Below are 25,039 nucleotides of genomic sequence, written 5' to 3'. Positions count from 1 at the left end.
TTGAATGGTTATGAAATATGCAAAATTTAAAGTGTGGGGTGGTGGTTTGGTTTTCGAGTGGAACCAATGAAATAGAAAAAAAGGTGCAGTGTTTTTGAAAAATGAAAGAATAAGCGCCACTTAAAAAAAGAAAAAAAGAGAAAAGAAAATAATTAAATGCAGTCCTTGATAAGTGGTGACTTGATACAATTTCACCTAAAGGAGTTTGGGGTATTATAAATAGAAGTGTGGTGGAATGTCTGGTCTAACATAAGTATGGTTCAGAATGAGAAAGCGATTGTATTAAAATTGCTAAGTGAGGTTAGTCACTATATCCAAATATATCTTACCCGTCCCTTAGCCTTCATTACAACCAAATAAAGTCCTAATTGATCTTAGACTGAATGAGCTCGATTAGTAGAGTAGTACACTACAGGCAAGCTTATGGTGCATCTTTGTGGCATATGAATGTTCTTTCTGAGAGTGAGTGAATTTTGTCCATCTGAGTTCCTAATTGTTCTTAATATTATTACTTGTGGAACTACTCTCTTGTGTGATGTGAGGGCATTTGATTCACTAAGGAAAGGTAAGTCTTGACCTCTATATGGAGTAATTTGAGTAAGTATGAATATTGCACGGCACGTTAGAGTCGACTCTTGAGGCAAATATGTTACACTACTACATGCAACTTTGGTGATATGTTCTTGGTGTGATACATTAGGGAAAAGCTTAGTGAAGGAACCTTTATAGAGTAGGGTGGATTGCTCGGGGACTAGCAATGATTTAAGTGTGGGGCATTGATAATAGGCTAGATTCATGTAGTTTGGTGACTATTTCTGCCCCAACTTGATTGTGCTTCACTATTCTAGGAAGGTTAAATGACGATAGAATGGCTCTAATTGTGAATTTTATATTTTTTAGGAGCAAGTCGTGCTTATGAGGACTTAGGACAGTGTTTGGAGCTAAATTAAAGCAAGGAAAGCCCCTCGGATTTGAGTACGTGTGAAAGAAGAGAGAAAAGAAGAGATAAATAGTTGATCCACTCTAGCGTGGGCCAAGCGCGACCATGCTAGAGCAGAAGAACTGGGGCAGTGTTGAAGTCTATTAGCGCGGCCCAAGCACGACCGCGCTAGTCCAGGAAGCAGCGACAGTGTAGAATGCTATATGCGTTGTTCGAGCGCGGTCGCGCTAGTCACTCCGAAATGCAAAAATTTTAGGGGTAAACTTGGAAGTTTGGAGGTAATTCCACTTAACCTATAAGAGGTCCAGATCGTCCAAAAAGAGGATATCAAGGTTTTTATAGTTTTGTTGAAGGCAAAAAGAGGCAAGAGGCAAGAAGGATAATTCGGCAACGAGTTCTACCTTTATTCCTTTTGTTTTTATCATTCATGATGAATTTTGTTGTTGTTATTATGAACATGATTATGAGTAGCTAATTATTTAGTCTAGGGTTTTGATGGAACCTGTTGAGGGATGAACTTCTTGTTGTGTAATATAGTTTGCCCAGTTTAAACTCTATTTGTTCAACTACGTTCTTGTTGTAGTTAATTGATAGGATCCTCAATTAGCTGTGCCTATTTACTATGTATTACTCGGTTGAGAGTGCATATTTAGGTAGTTGTTGAACAACACCGCTCCCAAAGTATATGAGGAATCAATAACCGAGGGTTTAAAGGTGGGATTACGGATAACGAAACATTGGGTGCGATCTAAGTGAGCTGTAATAAAAGCCAGCTAGTGTACCTCTGGAGAGTGTGTCTAGTAAATTGTCGTAATTACTCGAGAGAGAGTTACGATAGTGAGAGTGGTCACGATCGATAGAGACGATTAGGCAAATCTATGCGAAACATAACAGGAAGGGATTCCATCAATAGGGAAAACTACAACCTTAGATCCTTCTCTTATTTGTTTACAACTAAGTCATAATTAGCTTTTAGTTTACTTAATTTTATTCAGTTATAGTTAGTAGAAATATCAACAAGTTTTATTCAAAATATCTGGGAAGTTGATTACGGAGAATTCAGTGAGTCTGACAAAGGTAATTGGTAGGTTAATTCCCTATGGGATTCGACTCTGTGCTAAATACCCGGATTATATTTGCAACGACCGCTTTGTCTTTTTTATAAGGCATAGTTAGGCGTGATCATATAATGAATATGACACTTGTTAATTATGATATAAATGAGTGTAAAGTCATAATATTACAATGTATGATGTTTGGAAATAAGATATAATGTTTGGGAAAAATCAGATTTAGGTTGCGGAAAAACCGACTAAGGATTTGCCTTGTAATGAAGCTTTTTGAGCAATACATTTCATGTGTTATATGAGGTATTTTTAGGATGTATTAAATACCAAATTGAAGATATTGGAATGTAGTTTCTAACACCCTTAGTCGTTCATTCATACGACGTCCGAATAAAAAGATATGAACGTCTGAAGATGTAACGACCCGGCCGGTCGTTTTAACAAATTAAGCTCTGTTCGGCGGTATAAGGTCTGGAACAGCTTTATAATATGAGTATCGACTTGCGTGCATAGTTTAATTCAGTTAACGGATGATTTAGAGTCAAATTGAAAGAAGGAATCTAGACTTGGAAGTTTAAACGGTGAGAATTTGACCGGAAATGGACTTTTGAGTAAACGGGCCCGGAATGGGTTTTGGGTGATCTCAACAGCTTCGTATGGTAATTTTGGACTTAGGCGTGCATCCGGATTCGGATTTTGAGGCCCGTAGGTTAATTTGAGGCATTTCGGCGAAAGTTGAAAAAGTTGAAGTTTGGAAAGTGGAAAAGTTGGACCCAAAGTTGAATTTTGTGATATCGGGGTCGGAATGTGATTCCGAGAGTTGAAGCAGCTCTTTTATGTCATTTTGGACTTATCTTCAAAATTTGGCATCATTCCGGGTTGATTTGATAGGTTTCGGCACAAGTTTTCGAAGTTGGAAGATTTGGAAGTTCATAGTTCGATTTATTGTGTGATTCATCGTTTTGGCATTGTTTGATATGATTTGAGACCTCGAGCGAGTCCATGTTAGGTTATATGACTTATTTGTGTATTTAGACGGGATCCCATGGGGCTCGGGTGTGTTTCAGATCATTTTGGGCTACTTTGAATGCTGATTATCTGATATTTGGTGGTGTTCTTTGTGTTCGCGAGGAGACCCTCGCATTCGCGAAGAATAATTTGGTTTCTAGAAGTTTGTTCTTCGCGTTCGCGACGAGATTCTCGCGTTAACGAAGAAGGAAATCTCGGTTGCACAGGTCTAACTTTGGAGGCTCATATCTCACAATCTATAAGGAATTTGGAGATGATCCAAAAATAAGAGTTGTATCTCATTGTGTCTAGTTTACAGAAATGTAAATTAATTGGCATTTAGATTTGTGCACAAAAGGTTAAGGTAGTTATACTACAGGCTGTCCGGGGAGAGTTTAAAACTCTCTTCTGCACAGGGTTGACTTTGGAAGCTTATATATCGCAATATATAATGACTCATGAAATGAGCAACCTATGCAACTATAGCCCTTGGTGTCTAGTTTTCAGAACATCAAACCATTTTTCATTTGGAGTTGGGTGCAAAATGTTATGGCCATTATACTAAAGGCTATCTCGAATGAGTTTGGAAATCGCTTACTAGGATTTTACTCATCGCGAGCGCGAGAAAAGGGTTGTGAACGCGAAGAACAACCCCTCGGTAAGCAGAATATATTCCCAAATCGAGGGTTAGACCATTTTATTCATATCCTAACTTGTGGAGATCGGTTTTGAGCGATCCTTTGAGGGGTTTTCACACAAATCGATTGGGTAAGTGTTCTTCATCTAGAATCTAACATATTCCATGATTTTGTCTTCATTTTCATCATTTAATTTGTGTTTTGGGTTGGAAAAATGTTAGTTGTTGAAGAAAATTCCTAAAATGAAAAATCATGATTTGAGGGAGCAAATGGTATTGGAATTTAATAAATTTTGTATGGTTGAACTCGTATCGAAATGGGTATTCGGTTTTTGTAAAATTTGTCGAGTTTTGAGGTGTGGGCCCGAGGGGTCGACTTTTGGACCGATTTTTGGATTTTGTTAAAGATTGAGACTTTATGATCTGGAATAATTTCTTATGTGTTTTATTTGTGCTTTGAAGTTAATTTGGTTAGATTTGAGCCGTCCGGAGGTCTTTTCACCCGAGAAGTGCATTTTAGAGTATCGGTTTGTCATCTTTGAGGAAAGTATCTTGTGTGGGGGACTTACCCTTAGGATTTGAGTCTGTTATGTTGATTGTAGTTCGTGTACACAAGATTACGAGTGCGTGCTCGGACTTATTTGTGAATAAATTGGCTTTTTTGGGTTCTTAGGTCCTTATATTCACTATATATGAATGTGTACTTGATATGCTTGAGTTTTTCACTTACTAGTTTCACCTCTACATGCTCTAATTGGAATTAACTGCTTATTATTTATTCTTATTGCCTATTTGACTCTTATTTTGCTTAACTGAAGATATTTACCTCTTCTATTGTCATGCTATCTTTCATAACTGCTCGTCTTTATTGGAAATCATTATTATCTCCCTTGTAATTATTTAGCCTTAATTAAGGTTATGATTATCTTCCCGCTGCTCATCCTTAATTGAAATTGTTTTATATTCTTTGAAAATTTTCCTACCTTAAAAGAAGTTTAGATATCCTACATTTAGTTGACATTTCCTTATTTGGAATTATTTGATTCGTGTTAGCTTCCTTGTTGTTGAATTACATATTGTGGGATCGTTGCTTCATATTATTTTCTCTCTTGTTGAGTTGTTCTTATTATGCTTAGTATTATCTATTGTGGTTATTCCTTGTGAGCTAGTTTTACCGTCTCCTTGTGATCAAAAGTTCTTGAGTTGATTTACTTGTCGTGTTCTTGTATATATCGTCATTGTTGATGTTGTACTTGATGTGGTGGGGCACAAGGTTTCTGCCGTGTGGTTATTGATATTGTGATACACGAGATTTCTGTCGTGCAGTTGTTGTTATGGGGTTGCGTGAGGTTTCTGCCGTGCTATTGCTATTATTGATATATTGCACATGCGGCGTGAGAAGGAAGGGTATGTATATATATATATATATATATATATATATATATATATATATATATATATGATTATATGTGGGTAGTGCATGTGGCTAGACAAGATGGGAACATTATGATGCACGTGTGGGGAAACAAGGCGGGCACTTATTATGTTATTATTTGCACACGTGGCGAGACAAGGTGGGCTATGTCAGGGATTGATTGTGATGATTTGTGATGGCCTGGGGGCATTATTATTATTTGATATTGTGTTGTGGTATGCTTACCTGTATGAGCTTTATCTCATGGAAGTTGTGAGGAAACATCTTACGGGTTATCCGTTCTTTTCCTTATGCTTATTAGCTGGTAGGAACTATGTCAAAGCACTTGCACAAGTATACACGTAGTTGAACACTCCTATTAGATGTGAAGTCCTCCTAATTTTGCTGAGTATAGATGCACACCCTTGTTTACTTGTTATATATATGAGAGTGGCTCTAGTTAGCAAGTGAGTTGTCAGCATGACCATGAGGTGTGATGGGGGAACAGGATGTCAAGTGTTAGATTTCAGGTACTGGGACTCGTAAGCTGTAATTTGTCCGAGATTCGGTACTTCGTGGAAATTGTTGGATAAGACCTGATGTGAACACTGTCGTAGGATCTGCGTTATTTCTTACCTTTACTGTATTGTGAATTTAGGATTTGGGTTTGTGTTTTTGCTCGCTCTTCTATGTCATTATTTTGGTATTTTCGCTATTACTTGTTGTTTTCTTCCCTAATTATAATTGTAGTTATTATAGCCATTTCGTGCAGTCTTTATATATACATCATTTTCCGTTGTTTCTATATTTGTGTAGTTTATTGGACCGGTAGGTGTCTTGACTATTCCTCGTCACTACTCCACCGAGGTTAGTCTTGATACTTACTGGGCACTACTGTGGTGTGCTCATGCTACTCTTCTGCACATTTTTGTTGTGCAAATCCAGGTATCGATCATTAGTAGTTGTGCGGATCATTGCTGAGGAGACTCAAGGTAAACCTGTTGTTGCGTTCGTAGGCTTCGAAGTCACCTTCTTACTTGTATTCAACTGTTTTCACTCTTTTCCGAACAATTATATTTAGAACTGGTAGCTAACTCTATAGAGCTTATGACTTGTACTACTGGGTTTGGGAAATTATAAATTTTTTAGAGATTTCTCCTTCAAGACTGTTAAATTTTATTTATTATTGTGGTATTTCAGTATAAGTTAGGCTTACCTAGTCTCTAAGAATAGGTGACATCACGATACCTAAACGGGGGGAAAGTTGGGTTGTGACAAGTTGGTATCAGAGCTCTAGGTTCATACGTACTACGAGCCATAAGCGAGTTTAGTAAAGTCTTGCGGATCGGTACGGAGACATCTGTACTTATCTTCGAGAGGCTACAGAACTATTAGGACAATCTCACTTCTTTAATTCCTATCGTGCGAGCTTATTGATCTCGGTATCTTAACTGTTATCATTACATTCTCTCACAGATGGTGAGGACATGCACTGCAGTTACCGATGACGCTGCTCTCGGAGTAGGTTTCGCTGGAGGTAGAGATAGAGGCTGACGAGGATTATGTGCCACCTATAGCACCTACCAGAGCGGTTGTTGAGGAGCCGCCAGTAGCTCCAGTTGGGGGGAAGCTACTAGAGGGGCCTGTTGTTACCCCTGGACTTTAGGAGACCTTAGCACAGTTCCTGAGCATGTTTGGTACATTGGATCAGGCGAGGTTGATTCCAGCTGTACCAACTACTTCAGAGACCGGGGGAGGGACTCAGACTCCTGTCGCCCACACTCTAGAGAAGCAAGTTCATATTGGTCAAGTTCCAGGCATCGTGACAGAACAGCCTGTGGTTCCAGTTTAGCCCGTAGTCAAGGCAGTAGCATCTGAAGAAGAGCAGTTTAGGTTTGAGAGGTACAAGAAGTATGACCCTTCTACCTTCAGTGGTTTGGCTTTAGATAGTGCACATAGTTTTTTGGAGGAGTGCCATCGCATTTGTTACACCCCGCAATATTACATTAATATTACATCCTGCAGTATTATATTACAATAATGTTATGCTCTACAGTAATATGTTACGATGGTGTTACCCTCTGCAGTAATATATTATGATGATGTTACGTCCTGCAATATTAAGTTACAAAAGTATTCTACCCTGCAGTATTACATTATGGAGATGTTACGCTCCATATTAATAAGTTACGATAGTGTTGCACCCTGCAGTATTTTACGTTGAATTTGTCGTAAGGTAATTGGCATTAATCCAAGAAAAAGATTATTTGGGGATTACAAGGATTATGCTATTTCACAAGTGATTAGTAAATTCATGAAGGTGAAAGGGGAAGCAAGTCTAAGAAAATGAATTTTGTCAAAGTTTGGCATTTTGGGATAAAATACGGCCCAAGCTAAAATACCTGATATTTATGGACTAGTGCTATACAAGGTACTACATGGCCATGATAGTAAGGTGTACAAGGTATGTTAAAAGAGAGTAGTATTTAATTAAGTTGAGGCAATTTTCTTAATTATGCGGACAATTGGTTAATTATTGATTAGTGGTAGATTAACTAGTTTATTAAGGATTAGTGGGTAATTAATTAAGATATTAGTCTAAGGCCTAACAAGCCAAAACGTGGCAAACCCTCTCTTTCATTTAGTGACTAAGCCTTTAGATCATTGTGTTAATAAGACACTTGGACAATATCCTACAAATACGTATTTATCTTTTGGGGCATATGTCCTGTCGACAACTTACTATCTTAAGACATGTTTTTGAATGGCTATAGTTAGCCCCATACAACACTAATTGAGCCTTCAAGGTTCAAAATGAATTTGGAAACTGATTTTCTTGGGCTCTTTCGTTACCCTCTCTGTTATGTTCATATAAAGGTGCCATATATAGAATATATGGATTAATTAAGTGTCTGAAGAAATTACTTGATGCAATAATAACATACAACCAGAAAGAGATATATGGTGTGGTTTTTGGCGGACAAGAATTCAACCTGCATAAGTTATCTAGTGTTAGCAAAGGAAGTTTGGAGAAGAACTTCTAGGATTTCATAGAAGGCTTCATATTAAAATAGCAATGTGAGTTCTTGGTTAGTAAAAGAACTCCTACGAAATTATAATGTGTAATCATAGCAGGATTTTGTGATTTTAAGAGAGCACGGTACAATCTTTTCCAAGAATATCATACGGATTTTTTCCCTACTCCAGGTATGTTAAGGCTATCCATTCTTTCTTTTGGCATGATCCATATGATACGAACGAAACGTGCAAATGCACAAATTCCATGAATGATTCTATTCATAGAAGTATTAGAGATATATATGTTCTTGAATTTCCGTGTGTCATAATATTTTATGATCTGTTCATGGGTCTGAGAAAAATTTGAAAGTTGAAAAGAGTTTACTTTATGATATTACTCAAAGGAAAAATGGTCTTATAAAGCTCCGAATGATTTTATTAACGTACTTTTCATGCATTGCATTCATGTGCATTGACCCATGACCAGATGGTGTTATATACGTGTATATATGTATGCATATATATATATATATATATATATATATAGGATATGGGAAAGATTATGTCGTTATATACGCACCACCACCTGATCAGCTGGTATATGATGATGATGTTGCCCACAATGGCTAAAATATGATTCAAACGGCATTATATACGCGTATATATGTAAATATGATTCAAATGGCATTATATACGCATATATACGTATATAAGTATATGGGATATGGGAAAGGTTATGGCATTATATACGCACCACCACCTGATCATCTGGTATACGATGATGATTTTACCCACATTGGTCGATATGATATGATGGGATGCCCTCAGAGGCTAATGATGTTATGAAACATGTACCTATGTACGACATGATATTCATACGCATATGCATGACACTAAAAGAAATTTATGATTTACAAAGTTATTCAGATTTACAGGTTGAGTCATGTACTCTATATTTCTTCCATGTCTCTTATGTACCTATTTATGTGTCTTACATACGCAGTACATTATTTGTACTGACATCCTTTTTGCCTGGGGACGTTGCGTTTCATGCCCGCAGGTCCAGATAGACAGGTCGAGAGCCCTCCAAGTAGGCTATCAGCTCAACGGAAGATGTTGGTATGCTCCATTTGCTTCGGAGTTGCATGTTTGGTTGGTATGGTTTAGACGTGTATTGCTTGGTATGGCGGGACTCTGTCCCCGACCTTTATGACATTTATGTACTCTTAGAGGCTTGTAGACATATGTCGTGTACGTGAAAGATTGTGCGGCCTTGTCGGCCTATGTTTCGTGTTTATAAAAGATCATGTTGGCCTATTAGGCCCGTATGTCACGTGTATATGATGATGTAATAAGAAAGATAAGTTACGTTGGTACTCGGTTGAGTAAGGTATCGGGTGCCCGTCGCGGCCCATCGGTTTGGGTCATGATAGGATTCTCAACAATATGGGTATTGGTGAGACGAGTGGGGTTGCTTTTACTATGTTCCAACTTAGGGGAGCGGCTTATTAGTAGTGGTGGGAATATGATTTGGGTAGCCCAGCCGAGTCAGTTACACTTACTTGGGTTCAGTTTTTAGAGATATTCTTGAGAGAGTTCGCACCTCAGTCCCTTCGGGATACATGGCGTGCGGAGTTTGAGTAGTTGCACAAGAGCACTATGTAAGTATCAGAGTACGCTGTCAGATTTAGTGATTTGGCCAGACATACGCCGATTTTGGTTTCTACTATTCGGGAAAGGGTACGTTGTTTCATTCAGGGACTCCATTCCTGCATCAGGAATAGCATGGCTCGGGAGTTGGAGATAGATATTTCATATTTGCAGACCATGAGTATTTCTAGGAGGGTGGAGGGAATGCTGGCTCAAGAGAAAGAGGAGAGAGAGGCCAGGCGAGGCTAGGAGAGATAGGACAGGAGGGTCCATGAGAGATAGGGCAGACAAGATCAGGAGAGAGAGTTTGAGGAGGTGAGGAGGCCTCGTAGATCAGGGAGATCTGCTGGTCCTTATTTTGGAGGCATGGTGCGACATGGTAGATGTTTTGTGGGTTAGCTAGTTTAGTTCGCGCTTCAGGCTTTGCATAGTGACTCAGGTGTTCATGGGTCTCGAAGTACCTGTACCGCACAGTTTCTATAGCCTCATTAGCAGAGAGGTTTCTTTAAGTGTGGAGATTTCCATATGGTGAGAGATTGTCCCAGACTGCGGGCAGATGTGTCACAGCGAGGTATTTAGGCGAGTAGAGGGCGCCCAAAAGGCGGAGGCCCGGCTCGTTAATGTGTTCCATATAGTAGCCTTAAGGCCTCTACGTCAGCTGAATGTCATTGAGGTACGATTTTGGTTTGTTATAGAGGAGCACCATCCGTATTTTATTACAGTTCTGCTTATCGGGGTGAGTTCCCCTAATTGTTGCTCCACTTATGGGTATGTTTCATGATTAGCTCTCTGTTTATGTGATTACCCTCTTGGAAGGTTCTACGAGTGATAGCCATGTCTATCGTCTATTTCTAGTCATTTTCGAGAGATATGAGACTAGTAGTAAATTCCTGATGTCCATTCCGGTAGGTTTGATGTGATTTCAAAGTATTTTTGGCCACGAGCTATGATTTTTATGCTCCACCGATGTGGGAGCTAGTACGTGTTGCAATTTTGTTGACAGAACTGATCTAGTGAAAGGTTTCAGCAGGTTTGATGTACACCCTACTTGTGATTCAGAGTGGAGGGCGGGACCCTTGTGTTTTCATGTGATTTGATGTGTTGAGACCGGGCAGTGTACCGCGGTGGGAGTTATATCTGAAATCATTGTGATTCTTTTATATGCTTTAATTCTTTCTTGTTAGATTATTTTGTAGATTAGTATTGATAGAAAAATTTGTGATTGTCGGGCTTGTTTGATAGTTTCCTTATGTGTTTCCATTTCCATATTCAATCATTTTCGTTCTGTGCTTCTTGAGTTTTAGCTTGTGGGGTGTGTGCCCGTTTGTACTAGCTAAGATTTGGTGATTCAGGTGTTTAGTTATGTGGCTTTCATGGTTATTGTATCATCGCCAGTGTTGCGGAGGTTTTAAACGGGTTCCTATTGAATATGAGGCTTATAGCCGGTGCTGAATTTGATTTCGGGCGAATATTGTGATCAGAAATGTTACTGTGGGCCTTTGTGTGATGCATCATGTTGTAAGGTTGTACTATATGGGCATTGGCATGAATTGATGCAACTGCTTGAGACTGATACCGGGTATGGATTTAGAATCGGGTCTTTTGGAAATGGATGAAAGGCGAGAATTATGGTTCTAAGGCTTACCGGTATTGCTAGAAAGGCTAAATTTTAGTTGAGATGGTGTTATCAGATTTATATGGATTGGGGTGAAGTGGGATCACCTGCGGATGTATGTTGGAAGTGTGGACTCAGTGACTTGAGGACTTCAAGGCGCATCTTGGCACGTTGGAGGACAAATGCTGGTTTTAAGAGAGGGGGGATGTAACGACCCGGCCGGCCGTTTTGAGAAATTAAGCTCTGATGGCGGCGTAAGGTCTGGTAAAGCTTCATAATACGAGTATCGACTGCGTGCATGGTTGAATTCAGTTAACAGATGATTCATAGTCAAATTGAAAGAAGGAATCTAGTTTTGGAAGTTTAAATGGTGTGAAATTGACCAGAAATGGCCTTTTGAGTAAACGGAGCCGGAATGGGTTTTGGGTTATCCCAATAGCTTCGTATGGTTATTTTCGACTTAGGCGTGCGTCCAGATTCGGATTTGAAGGTCCGTAGGTTAATTTGAGGTGTTTCGGCGAAAGTTGGAAAAGTTGAAGTTTGGAAAGTGGAGAAGTTTGACCCATAGTTGACTTTTGTGATATGAGGGTTGGAATGCAATTCCGAGAGTTGGAGCAACTCCGGTATGTCATTTTGGACTTGTCTGCAAAATTTGGCATCATTCTAGGTTGATTTGATAGGTTTCGGCACAAGTTTTCGAAGTTGGAATATTTAGAAGTTCATAGTTCGATTTATGGTGTGATTCATCATTTTGGCAATGTTTGATATGATTTGAGACCTCGAGTGAGTCTGTGTTAGGTTATATGACTTGTTTGTGTGTTTAGACGGGGTCCCGGGGGGCTCGGGTGTGTTACGGATCATTTTGGGCTACTTTGAATGCTGATTATCTGATATCTGGTGTTGTTCTTCGCGTTCACGAGGAGCCTCTTGACTTTGCGAAGAAAAATTTGGTTTTTGGAAGTTTGTTCTTCGCATTCGTGACAAGACTCTTGCGTTCGCGAAGAAGAAAATCTCAGTTGCACATGTCTAACTTCGGAGGCTCATTTCTCACAATCTATAAGGAATTTGGAGATGATCCAAGAATGAAAGTTATATCCCTTTGTGTCTAGTTTTCTGAAATGTAAATTAATTGGTATTTAGATTTGTGTACAAAAGGTTATGGTAGTTACACTACAGGCTGTCCAGGGAGAGTTTTAAAAATCTCTGCTGCACAGGGTTGACTTTGGAAGCTTATATCTCGCAATATATAATGACACAGGAAATGAGAAAGCTATGAAACTATAGTCGTGTCTAGGTTTCAGAACATCAAACCATTTGTCATTTGGAGTTGTATGCAAAAAGTTATGGTCATTATACTAAAGGCTCTCTGGAATGAGTTTGAAAGTCGCTGATGAGGATTTTACTCATCGCGAACGCGAGAGAAGGGTCGCAAACGCAAAGAACAACCCCTGGGCAGGCAGAATATATTCCCAAATCGAGGGTTAGACCATTTTATTCATATCTTGATTTGTAGAGCTCGGTTTTGAGCAATTCTTTGAGGGTTTTTCAGACAAATCGATTGGGTAAGTGTTCTTCATCTAGAATCTAACATATTCTACGATTTTATCTTCATTTTCATAGTTTAATTTGTGTTTTGGTTAGAAAAATGTTGGTTTTTGAAGAAAAATCCTAAAATTAAAAATCATTATTTGAGGGACCAAATGGTATCGGAATTTGATAAATTTTGCATGGTTGAACTCATATCAGAATGGGTAGTCGGTTTATGTAAAATTTGTCGGGTTTCGAGGTGCGGGCCCGGGGGTCAACTTTTGGACCGATTTTTGGATTTTATTAAAGGTTTAGACTTTATGATCCGGAATAATTTCTTGTGTGTTTTATCTGTGCTTTGAAGTTAATTTGGTTAGATTTGAGCCGTTCGGAGGTCTTTTCACTCGAGAAGTGCATTTTAGGGTATCGATTTGTCATCTTTGAGGTAATTATCTTGCCTAACCTTGTGTGGGGGACTTCCCCTTAGGATTTGAGTCTGCTATGTTGATTGAAGTTCGTGTACGCAAGGTGGCGAGTGCGTGCTCGGACTTATTTGTGGAAAAATTAGCTTTTTAGGGTTTTTCGGCCCTTATATTCACTGTCTATGAATGTGTACTTAATATGCTTGAGTTTTCCACTTACTAGTTTCACCTCTACATGGTCTAAATGGAATTAATTGCTTAAGATTTATTCTTATTGCCTACTTGACTCTTATTTTGCTTAACTGAAGATTTTTACCTCTTCTATTGTCATGTTATCTTTCATAACTGCTCGTCTTTATTGGAAATCATTATTATCTCCCCTGTAATTGTTTAGTCTTAATTGAGGTTATGATTATCTTCCCGCTGCTCATCCTTAATTGAAATTGTTGTATATTCTTCGTAAATTGCCCAACCTTAAAAGAAGTTTAGATATCCTATATTTAGTTGACATTTCCTTATTTGGAATTATTTGATTTGTGTTAGCTTCCTTATTGTTGAATTATATATTGTTGGATCGTTGCTTCATATTATTTTCTCCCTTGTTGAGCTGTTCATATTACGCTTAGTATTCTCTATTGTGGTTATTCCTTGTGAGCTAGTTTTACCGTATCCTTGTGATCGAAAGTTCTTGAGTTGATTTACTTGTCATGTTCTTGTATATATTGTCATTGTTGTTGTTGTACTTGTTATGGAGGTGCACGAGGTTTCTGCCGTTCGGATGTTGATATTGTGATTCACAAGGTTTCTGTCGTGCGGTTGTTGTTATGGGGTTGCACAAGGTTTTTGTCGTGCTATTGCTATTATTGACATATTGCACATGCGGCGTGACAAGGCGGGGTATGTATATATATATGCTTATATGTGGGTTGCGCATGTGGAGAGACAAGGTGGGAACATTATGATGCACGTGTGATGAAACAAAACGGGTACTTATTATGTTATTATTTGCACATGTTGCGAGACAGGGTGGGCTATGTCAGGGATTGATTATGATGATTTGTGATGGCATGGGGGCATTCTGATTGTTTGATATTGTGTTGTGGTATGCTTACCTGTATGATCTTTATCTCATGGAAGTTGTGAGGAAACATCTTATGTATTGTCTGTTCTTTTTCTTATGCTTATTAGCTGGTAGGAACTATGTTAAAGCACTTGCACAAGCATACACGTAGTTGAACACTCCTATTGGATGTGAAGTCCTCCTAATTTTGCTGAGTATAGATGCACACCCTTGTTTACTTGTTATATATGTGAGAGTGGCTCTAGTTAGCAAGTTAGTTGTCAGCATGACCATGAGGTATGATAAGTGTTAGATTTTAGGTACTGGGATTCGTGAGCTGTAATTTGTTCGAGATTCGGTACTTCGTGGAAATTGTTGGATAAGACCTGATGTGAACACTATCGTAAGATCTGAGTTATTTCTTACCTTTACTGTATTGTGAATTTAGGATTTGGGTTTGTGTTTTCGCTCCCTCTTCTATGTCATTATTTTGGTATTTCCGCTGTTACTTGTTGTTTTCTTTCCTTATTGTAATTGTAGTATTGTTAGCCATTTCGTGTAGTCTTTATATATATATCATGTTCCATTGTTCCTATATTTGTGCAGTTTATTGGACTGGTAGGTGTCATGACTGTTCCTCGTTACTACTCTACCGAGGTTAGTCTTGATACTTACTGGGCACCACTGTGGTGTGGTCATGTTACTCTTCTGCACATTTTTGTTGTTCAGATCCAAGTATCGATCATTAGTAGCTGTGCGGATCATTGTTGATGAGACTCAAGGTAAACCTACTGCTGCGTTTGCAGGATTCGAAGTCACCTTCTTACTTGTATTCAACTGTTTTCACTTTTTTCCAAGCAGTTATATTTAGAAGTGGTAGCTAACTCTGTAGAGCTTATGACTTGTACTACCGGGTTTTGGGAATTAAATTTTTTTTAGAGATTTCTGCTTCAAGACTGTTAAATTTCATTTATTATTTTGGTCTTTCAGTATGAGTTAGGCTTACCTAGTCCCTAAGACTAGGTGCCATCACGATACCTAAACGGAGGGAAAGTTGGGTCGTGATAGAAGACGGGCCAATACTAGGGTGCCAAGCTAGCACCTCTTTGACTTTTCAAAAGTTGATATGTATAGGTCTTAAGTCATCTTTCTCTTTAATTTCATAGAACACAAACATAGATCCCCCCTAAACCTATCCTTAAGCTCTCTCCATGGGTTTCAAAAAAATTAACATCCCGGGCAAAAAATCAATAAGAGATAACATTAGACCGATCCGTACGATGTAAGTATCATTATACCACCTCTCTTTTTCTTTGTAGTTTGAGTTTTGGAAGGTACTTCATAGAAATAAAACACCAACTTTCTATATATAAGCTTTTAAATATCAAGGAAGGTTGATAAATTCAATTCCTAATTGTTAGAACTCACAGAACGGTGATCGGAAGTCGTGAGTTCGATTTATTCCACTTTTAGTAGACTATTTTGTAGTCCACTCGTGTTGGCCTTATGTGATGCTGATTTATGGAGTTTGGAAGGATAAAGGGCGTGGAGAAATGCCACATGTTTCAGGGTAGTGGGATAGTCGCTCGTCGTTGTAGTTGCAGGCTACTTGACAACTTGTTGATTGGGTCTGTTATGGTATATTTGGGGTTTCTATTGTATTAAAGGTCCCAAATTGTAGTTATGTTGTTTTTGAGTTGCTGATTGTATTGTGTTGTTGTCTCACCTAACTTGACAATAGCATCACAATCATTGTTGTAGATTAAGGTGCAGTGAGCTAAGTTTAACATTGTTATTGGACAGATTTCTATAAAGTATGTTACGACTATCCCTTCTTTCCTTTTGTCATGATCCATATGATACAGCGAAACGAGAAAACACGCAACTTTCACAAATGGCTCTATTGTTAGAAGTACTACCATTGCCTATGTTCTTGATTCCCCATATGTCGTATTATTATATCATCTATTCATGGGTCTCATAAAATACGTAGGTTGATAAAGTTTATTTCGTGATATTAATGGAAGGAATATTGATCTTATGACATCCCAAGAGATCTTATTGACTTACATCTTATGCGTTGCATTCATTTATACATGTACATTGACCCATGAATATATGGCTTTATATATGCGTAGATTATATGTATATAGAGTATGGGGAAAGGCTATGGTGTTACATACCCACCACCACCTGATCAGTTGGTATACGTTGATGAATTCGCCCACTGAGACGGAGATAATATGATGGGATGCCCTTAGAGGCTTGATGATATTATCTGTGCATATATCTATGCATGATATGACATTTATATGCATGACATTATAATAGTTTCATGATCCACAGAGCTATTCATACTTAGAGGTTGAGTTATTTACTCCATGTTTCTTTCATAGCTTTTATATACTGATTTTTATGCCTTACATACTCGGTACATTATTCGTACTGATGCCCCTACTGCCTGAATGCCTGCGTTCATGCCCGCAGGTGCAGGTAGACAGGTTGACGGCCACCCTTCTTAGGATCTTTGCTCAGCGAGAGTTGGTCTGCCCCGTTTGATCCGGAGCTGTAATTGGGTTTTGGTACGATAATTTTTATACATATATGGGAATGACAGGGCCCAGTCCCGTCCTTTATACAATCGTACACTCTATTAGAGGTTTGTAGACAGTCATGCATAGTTGGATAGTGTGTGGCCATGTCGGCTTCTATTTTGATGCATAGTTGTCTATAGCAGCCTTGTCGGCTCGCCCTCTGTATAGGTATATATGTCTTTTAGGCATGTTTCCTTACATATGTTATTTGCATGATTTAGCAGTTTATTGACAGATGTTATGCATGACCTACCACTTTATATCTTAGACGTATTCTTAGGAGTGTTCGACAGGTAGGACTCGGGCACTCATCATGGCCCATCGGTTTGGGTCGTGACAAAAGTAGTATTAGAGTAGTTATGTCCTAGGGTTGTCTGCAGACTGTGTCTAGTAGAGTCTTGTTTATGAGTGTGTTGTGCAGCACACTTATAAATAGGAGGTTGCAGGACATATAGGATGTTATACTCCCTTCTTATCTTAGATCGTGCGATATAAGGATTCATTTCCCTAACGATATGTTATGTTTTCAGCGATGCCTAAGAAGGCTACAACCACCCAAAAGGGAAAGTTTGTGACTGATGAGACAACCAATTGAGCGCCACAAGTTTCTAGGGCTCGGAAAGAGTCTCAGAGTGAGACTCCATCCCAAACCTCACATGCTCTGCCCTCTCCAGAGGAGGTCCTAAGGGCACCAGCTCGAGCGCCCGCTCCAGTACCCCTATCTCCTCAGCCTGATGCACCGGGTCAGGAGATGAGAGATGCTATTCAGTTATTGACTCTATTAGTGGCTCAGGCTCGATTCCAGGAGGTAGGTATTGGTCGTGCAGATAGGGCCATCAGTTCGAGGGTTCGTGATTTCATTAATTTAGACCCTCCAGTATTCACTGGAGCAGATCCAAATGAGAACCCTCAGGTATTTATCGTTAAGATGCAGAGGACTTTGAGGGTAATGAATGCCACTGCGACTAAGTCAGTTGAGCTAGCTTCTTATAGACTTCGGTATGTTGCAGTTAATTGGTACGATTATTGGGAGTTGTCCAGAGGTAAAGATGCCCCTCAAGCAGTATGGCAGGAGTTTACGGAGGCTTTTCTTCATCATTATTTGCCACAAAAGGTTAGATGGTCTAGAGTTGACAGGTTCTTGACCCTTCGGCAGGGTAATATGAGTATTCGAGAGTATAGCCTTTAGTTTGATTCTTTGGCTATGCTCCCACTATTGTAGCTAAGATGGAGTATTGGGTTCATTGGTTCGTGATGGGGTTGGAGCCGCAATTACTTAATGATTGTATGTCAGTCTCACTTCAACCAGGCGTGGATATTTCTCATATTCAGGCGCACTCTTAGGGTGTAGTGGAGCGTAAGCAGAAGCAAAGGGCTGATCGTGAGCATGATAGGGGCCAGAGTAAGAGAGCGATATCTTCAAGTCTTTATAGTGAGTTTCGAGGTGGTCAAAGACAGTAGTACCCGAGGCTTCCAGCCCATCCATCGGCTAGTGCACCCCCTCAGTTTGCCGGTAAGAGATTTGATTATTCCATATATTCAAGGACTAGTTTTAGTTCCAGGTCCTCTAGTTCTCAGTATAGGTGTGATTCAAGTTAGATAAGGCCGCCCTTGCCACGATGTGCTCAGTGTGGTATGCAGCATACAGGGTAGAGCCTTGTGGGTTGGGTATTTGTTATACTTTTGGTTATCTAGGACACGTTATGAGAGATTGTCCGACGAAAGGTGGTGCAGGTATAGTTTAGCCAGCGGGATCTGTAGCTGGTTCATCAACATCAGTACGCCCCCCAAGCAAGGTTCACATGTTCCAGCTGGTCATGGTAGAGGCAAAAGTGGAGCATCTAGCTCAAGCGGTCCTCAGAATTGCATTTATGAATTAGTAGGCGACAAGATCAAGAGTCGTCACCTAATATTGTTACATGTATATTATTAGTCTCCTTATATGAAGTATATACATTGGGTGATCCAGCTTCCACCTTATCGTATGTCACTCCGTTGGTTGCTAGTACGTTTGGGATATAACCTGAATTGATTAAACCTTTTTAGGTGTGTATACCTATTGGGGATCCAGTGATAGCTAGACGGGTATATAGAGATTGTGTAGTAGTAATTCATAGCCGTTCTACAATAGCAGACCTGATTGAGTTAGATATGGTAGAATTTAATGTTATAATGGGTATGGATTGGTTGGCTTCTTGTTATACTAACGTTGATTGTAGATCAAAAATGGTTTGGTTCCAGTTTCCAGGGGAGCCAGTTCTGGAGTGGAAAGGTAATACTTCCTCACCTAAAGGTAGGATTATTTCCTATCTCAAGGCACGGAAGATTATCAAAAAGGGCTATATTTATCACTTAGTTCAGGTACAATATGTGAAAGTAAAGTCACCAACCCTTCATTCTATCCCTGTGGTTAATGAGTTTCCCGATGTTTTTCCCGATGAGCTTCCAGGCCTTCCACTGGAGCGGGAGATTGAGATTTCTATTGACATATTACCAGATACTCAACTGATATCTATTCCTTACTATAGAATAGCACTCGCAGAGGTGAGAGAGTTGAAAGAACAACTAAGGGATTTGCTTGAAAAAAGCTTTATCAAACCTTGTACATCACTGTGGGGAGCACCCGTGTTATTTTTTAGAAAGAAAGATGGTTCCTTCCGGATGTATATTGACTACAGGCAGTTGAATAAGGAGACGATCAAGAATAAGTGCCTGCTCCCAAGTATTGATGATTTATTTTATCAGTTGCAGGGTGCCAGGTGTTTTTTGAAGATAGATTTGAGGTCTGGGTACTATCAGGTGAGGGTTAAAGAGAAGGATATTCCGAAGAGAGCATTCAGGACTAGATACGGGCACTTTGAGTTTCGTGTTATGTCATTCAGTTTGACAATGCCCTAACAGTATTCATGGACTTGATGAACCGTGTGTTCACACCCTTTCTAGATCTGTTCGTGGTTGTATTTATAGATGATATTTTGGTTTACTCTTGTTCATAGGAAGAGCATGTAGATCATTTACGTACTGTGCTTAGAGTTCTAAAAGAAAGGAAGTTGTACGCAAAATTCTCTAAATGTGAATTCTGGTTGAATTATGTAGCATTCCTTGGGCATGTTATTTTCGGTGAGGGTATTCATGTTAATACATAGAATATTGAAACCAAGACTTGGTATAGACCCACGACACCGATGGAGGTTCGTAGCTTCCTAGGTTTGGTAGGTTATTACAGGATATTTGTAGAGGGATTTTCTTCTCTTTCATCACCATTGACAAAGTTGACTTAGAAGGCAACTAAATTTCAGTGGACTAATGCTTGTGAGCAGAGTTTCCAGGCATTGAATGACAGATTAACTTCAGCACTGGTTATGACACTCCCAGAGGGGCCCGATGGTTATGCTACCCATTGTGAAACTTCGGATATGGGATTGGGTTGTGTATTGATGCAGCATGGTAAAGTTGTTTCTTATTCTTCTCGACAACTAAGAAAGCATGAGAAGAATTACCCGACCCATGATTTAGAGTTAGCCGCAATGATTCATGCACTAAAGATATGGAGGCACTATTTGTATGACATTCATGTTGATATATATACAGATCATAAGAGCCTTCAGTATATCTTCAAGCAAAAGGAATTGAATTTATGCTCAATTCCTCTCAGAGGCGATGGTTTGAGCTACTGAAAGACTATGATGTTGATATTTTATAACATCTAGGGAAGGCGAATGTAGTAGCAGACGTCCTAAGTCGTAGATCTATGGGTAGACTATCATATTTATAGCCAGAGAAGAGTAAAATAGCACATGAGATTCTTTAGCTAGCTAGTATTGGAGTTCGATTACTAGATTCAGGTGATACTGGAGTTACTATTCAGGACACGACAACATCCTCTTTAGTAACTGAAGTGAAGGAACGCCAGTATAAGGATCATGTGCTAGCTCATTATAGAGATATACTCCCTCAAAAGGAGAAGACATACTTGAGATTACAGGAGATGGAGTCCTCAGATATTGAGGTCGATTATGTGTTCCTAATGTTGCAGGGCTGTTCCGGCAGGTTATGGGAGAAACTCACTATTATCGTAATTCTGTTCATCCAGAAGCGACAAAGATGTATCATGATATTAGGGAAATATACTGGTGGGACCAAATGAAGAAGGATATAGAAAAGTTTGTTGCTCAGTGCCCTAATTGTCAGCAGGTTAAGATTGACCATCAGAAAGCCCAGTGGATTATTGCAGGCTATAAAGATTCTAACTTGGAAATGGGAAGTAATTAATATGGATTTAGTCATAGGCTTACCTCGTACCTAGCGTAATTTCGATTCTATATGGGTGATTGTTGATAGACTTAAAAAAATAGCCAATTTTCTGCCTGTTAGGACTACATATTCAGGAGAGGATTATGCAACGCTTTACATAAAGGAGATAGTACGACTTCATGGTGTCCCTACATCTATTATCACAGATAGAGGTGCTCAGTTTACAACTAATTTCTGGAAGTCCTTCGAAAAAAGGTTGGGACTCAGGTAAGTCTTAGTATAACATTTCATCCCTAGACAGACAGTCAGGTTGAGTGTACTATTCAGACACTTGAGGATATGCTACGGGTGTGTGATAAACTTCAGGGGTAGTTGGGATGATCATATTTTTCTTATTGAGTTCGCATATAATAATAGCTATCATTCTAGCATTCAGATGGCTCCATACGAAAATATTTACAGATGGAAGTGTAGGTCACCTATCGAATGGTTCGATGTTGGGGAAACTAAGTTAGTAGGACCAGAGTTGATACAAGAGGTAGTTGGGAAGATTAAGCTTATAAGGGCAAGGCTATTAGCAACTCAGTGTCGTCATAAGTCCTATACAGATAATCGACGACGAGACTTGGAGTTTCAGGTAGACGACTGGGTATTCTAAAGGTGCGTTATGAGATTCGATAAGAAAGTAAAGATTATCCCTCAGTACATTGGACCTTATAAGATCATACGCAGAGTAGGCTAGATAGCATATGAGTTAGACTTGCCTTCCAACTTGGAGTCTGCACATCAAGTCTTTCATGTGTCTATGCTTCGTAAGTGTATCAGAGATCCTTCTAAAGTCTTTCAAGTTGATGATGTCCAGGTTACAGAGCAGCTATTATATGAGGAAGTTCCTATTGCTATACTAGATAGACAAGTTCGGAGATTAAGAACTAAGGACATAGCTTCGGTTAAAGTACTTTGGATAAACAAGAATGTGGATGAGATGACTTGGGAAGCTGAAGAAGACATGATGTCTAGGTATCCTCACTTGTTTCCGATTTAGGATGAGGAGTAGACTGAGACATCATAACCTTTAGGTATGTGTATGATACTGGATTCTTATGCTAATTATTGTCATTGGCCATGTAAGGACATTGGTGTTATTGATGGTTGTAGCCATGTATGGATTTGTATTGTTGGGTTTGCTGCATGACATGTTGGTATTAGTACCGTTACAGAGGAGACTCTGCCAAAATTTCTATAGATCTCTGGGAGCTAAACATTCGAGGATGAATGTTTCTAAAGGAGGAAGATTGTTACACCCTATGCGTCCCAAGGTGATGTATATTGAATATGAGACTTGTTAATCATGATTTAAATGAGTGTAAAGTTATAATACGACTATATATGATGTTTGTATATAAATATAAAGTTTCGGAAAAATTAGATTTAAGTTGCGGAAAAATCGACTAAGGATTTGCCTTGTAACGATGTTTTTTGAGCAATACCTTTTGTGTATTATATGAGATATTTTTGGGACATATTATATACAAAATTAAAGGTCATGGAATATAGCTTCCAACACTCTTAACCATTCATTCGTAAGATATCTGGATAAAAAGATATGAGCGTCTGAAGAAGGGCTAATGCTAGGGTGCCAAGCTAGCACTATTTTACTTTTCAAAAGTTGATATATATATAGGTCTTAAGTCGTCTTTCTCTTCATTTTTAATAGAACACGAACATATAATCCCCATCAACATATCCTTAATCTCTCAACAAGGGTTCCAAAGAAGATGAAAATCCCGGGTACGAAATCAAGAAGTGATAACATTAGAACTATCCTTACGACGTAAGTATCATTATACCGCCTCTCTTTTTCTTTGTAGTTTGAGTTTTGGAAGGTACATCATAGTTAATAAAATGCCTACTTTCTATATTTAAGCTTTTAAATATCAAGGAACATTGATAAATTCACTTCCTAATAGTTAGAACTCACGAGACGGTGATCGGAAGTCGTTAGTTCGATTTATTCCACTTTTAGTGGACTGTTTTGTAGTCCACTCATGTTGGCCTCTTGTGCTGCTGATTGATAGAGTTGGTAAGGATAAAGGGCATGGAGAAATGACACATGTGGTAGGGTACTAGGTTGGTCGCTCGTCATTCCAGTTTCAGGCTACTTGATAACTTGTTGATTAAGTGTGTTATGGTATATTTGGAATTTATGTTGTATTAAAGGTCCTAAATTGTAGTTAGGTTGTTTTTGAGCTGCTGATTGTATTGTGTTTTCTCGCCTATAGTAGGCTTGAGGGAGCAGTAAAATCAGGGTAAATGTTGCCCGTTTGTTTTTACAACTTAAGTTACTTTCGTTATAAAAATAAGATAGTAATTCGTAACTTGACAATAGATTCACTGTTGTTGTTGTTGTTGTTGTTGTTGTTGTAGTTTAAGGTGCAGTGAGTTGAGTTTAACAGCGTTATTGGAAAGATTTCTATAAGCTATGTTAAGGCTATCCCTTCTTTCCTTTTTGCATGATCCATATTTTACAACGAAACGAGCAAATACGCAACTTTCACAATTGGCTCTATTCTTAAAAGTACTAGGGTTGCCTATGTTCTTGATTCTCCATATGTCCTATTATATTTTCGTCTATTCATGGGTCTCAGAAAATACATAAGTTGATAAAATTTATTTCATGATATTAACCGAAGGCATATTGATCTTATGACATCTCGAGAGATCTTATTGACTTACTTCTTATGCATTAAATTCATTCATACATGTACATTGACCCATGACCAGATGACATTATATAAGCATAGATTACATGTATATGGGGTATAAGGAAAGGTTATGGCGTTATATACATGTCACCACCTAATCAGTTGGTATACGTTGATGATTTCGCCCACTAAGGTCGAGATAATATGATGGGATGCCCTCAGAGGCTTCATGATATTATGTACGTATATACCTATGCTTGATGTGACATTTATACGTATATGCATGACATTATAAATGTTTTATGATTTATAGAACAATTCAGACTTACAGTTTGAGTCATTTACACTATTTTTCTTTCATGTCTTTTATATACTAATTTTTATGTCTTACATACTCGGTACATTATTCGTACTGAAACCCCTATTGCCTCAGGGCATGCGTTTCATGCCTGCAGGCACAGGTAGACAGGCTGGCGGTCCCCCTTCTTAGGATCTTTGCTCAGCGAGAGTTGGTGTGCTCCATTTGATCTGGATCTACGATTGGGTTTTGGTACGATATTTTTGTATACATATATGGGTATGAAAGGGCCAGTCTCGTCCTTTATATAGTTGTACACTCTATTAGAGGTCTGTAGACAGCCATGTATTATTGGATAGTGTGTGGCCTTATCGACTTCTATTTTGATGCATAGTCGTCCATAGCAGACTTGTCGGTTCGCCCTACTATATTCCATATATATATATATGTCTTTTGGGCATGTTTCCTCACTTATGTTATTCACATTATTTAGCAGTTTATTGATAGTTGGTATTGATGACCTACCCTTATTTCATGTTTATATGGTAGAACTCGGGCACTCGTCATGGCCCACCGGATTGGGTCATCACACGGGATGACTTCCAATTGCACCAACTAGTCTCAAAACACAATAAGAACTTACTTGAAGCCTCAAATCACATCAAACAACACCAAAACGAGGAATCACACCCTAATTCAAGTCTAATGAAACTAATCAACTTCCAACTTCTAAAACTCATGTCGAACCATACCAATTCAACTCTGAATGATCTCAAATTTTGCACACTAGTCCCAAATGATACAATAGACCTATTCCAACTACCGAAACC

General features: G+C 38.9%; 1 protein-coding gene across 1 annotated transcript; it reads left to right on the top strand.

Annotated features, from left to right (window-relative positions):
* The first annotated feature begins 17,703 nt into the window (after positions 1-17,703).
* On the top strand, positions 17,704-22,251 carry LOC138883282 (uncharacterized). Its single transcript, XM_070163961.1, has 8 exons — positions 17,704-18,066; positions 18,999-19,496; positions 20,252-20,399; positions 20,792-20,961; positions 21,003-21,216; positions 21,341-21,473; positions 21,669-21,855; positions 22,069-22,251. Exons 1-8 carry the CDS (start codon positions 17,704-17,706, stop codon positions 22,249-22,251), a joined length of 1,896 nt encoding a protein of 631 aa, XP_070020062.1.
* The last annotated feature ends 2,788 nt before the right edge of the window (positions 22,252-25,039 follow it).

The sequence above is a fragment of the Nicotiana sylvestris genome, chromosome 12, assembly GCF_000393655.2.
Source record: "Nicotiana sylvestris chromosome 12, ASM39365v2, whole genome shotgun sequence".
Lineage (NCBI taxonomy): Eukaryota > Viridiplantae > Streptophyta > Magnoliopsida > Solanales > Solanaceae > Nicotiana > Nicotiana sylvestris.
The sequence above is the reverse complement of the archived record's forward strand: the minus strand, read 5'-3'. Positions and strand labels throughout refer to the sequence as shown.

Bases quoted from the DNA above. Each gene is read 5' to 3' on its own strand.
- LOC138883282 (XM_070163961.1), top strand. From the start codon at position 17,704: ATGAGAGATGCTATTCAGTTATTGACTCTATTAGTGGCTCAGGCTCGA. The intron at 20,400-20,791 runs GTAAAGTTGTTT...TTCGATTACTAG, and splicing joins TTGTGTATTGATGCAGCATG to ATTCAGGTGATACTGGAGTT. The intron at 21,474-21,668 runs GTAAGTCTTAGT...AAATATTTACAG, and splicing joins GAAAAAAGGTTGGGACTCAG to ATGGAAGTGTAGGTCACCTA.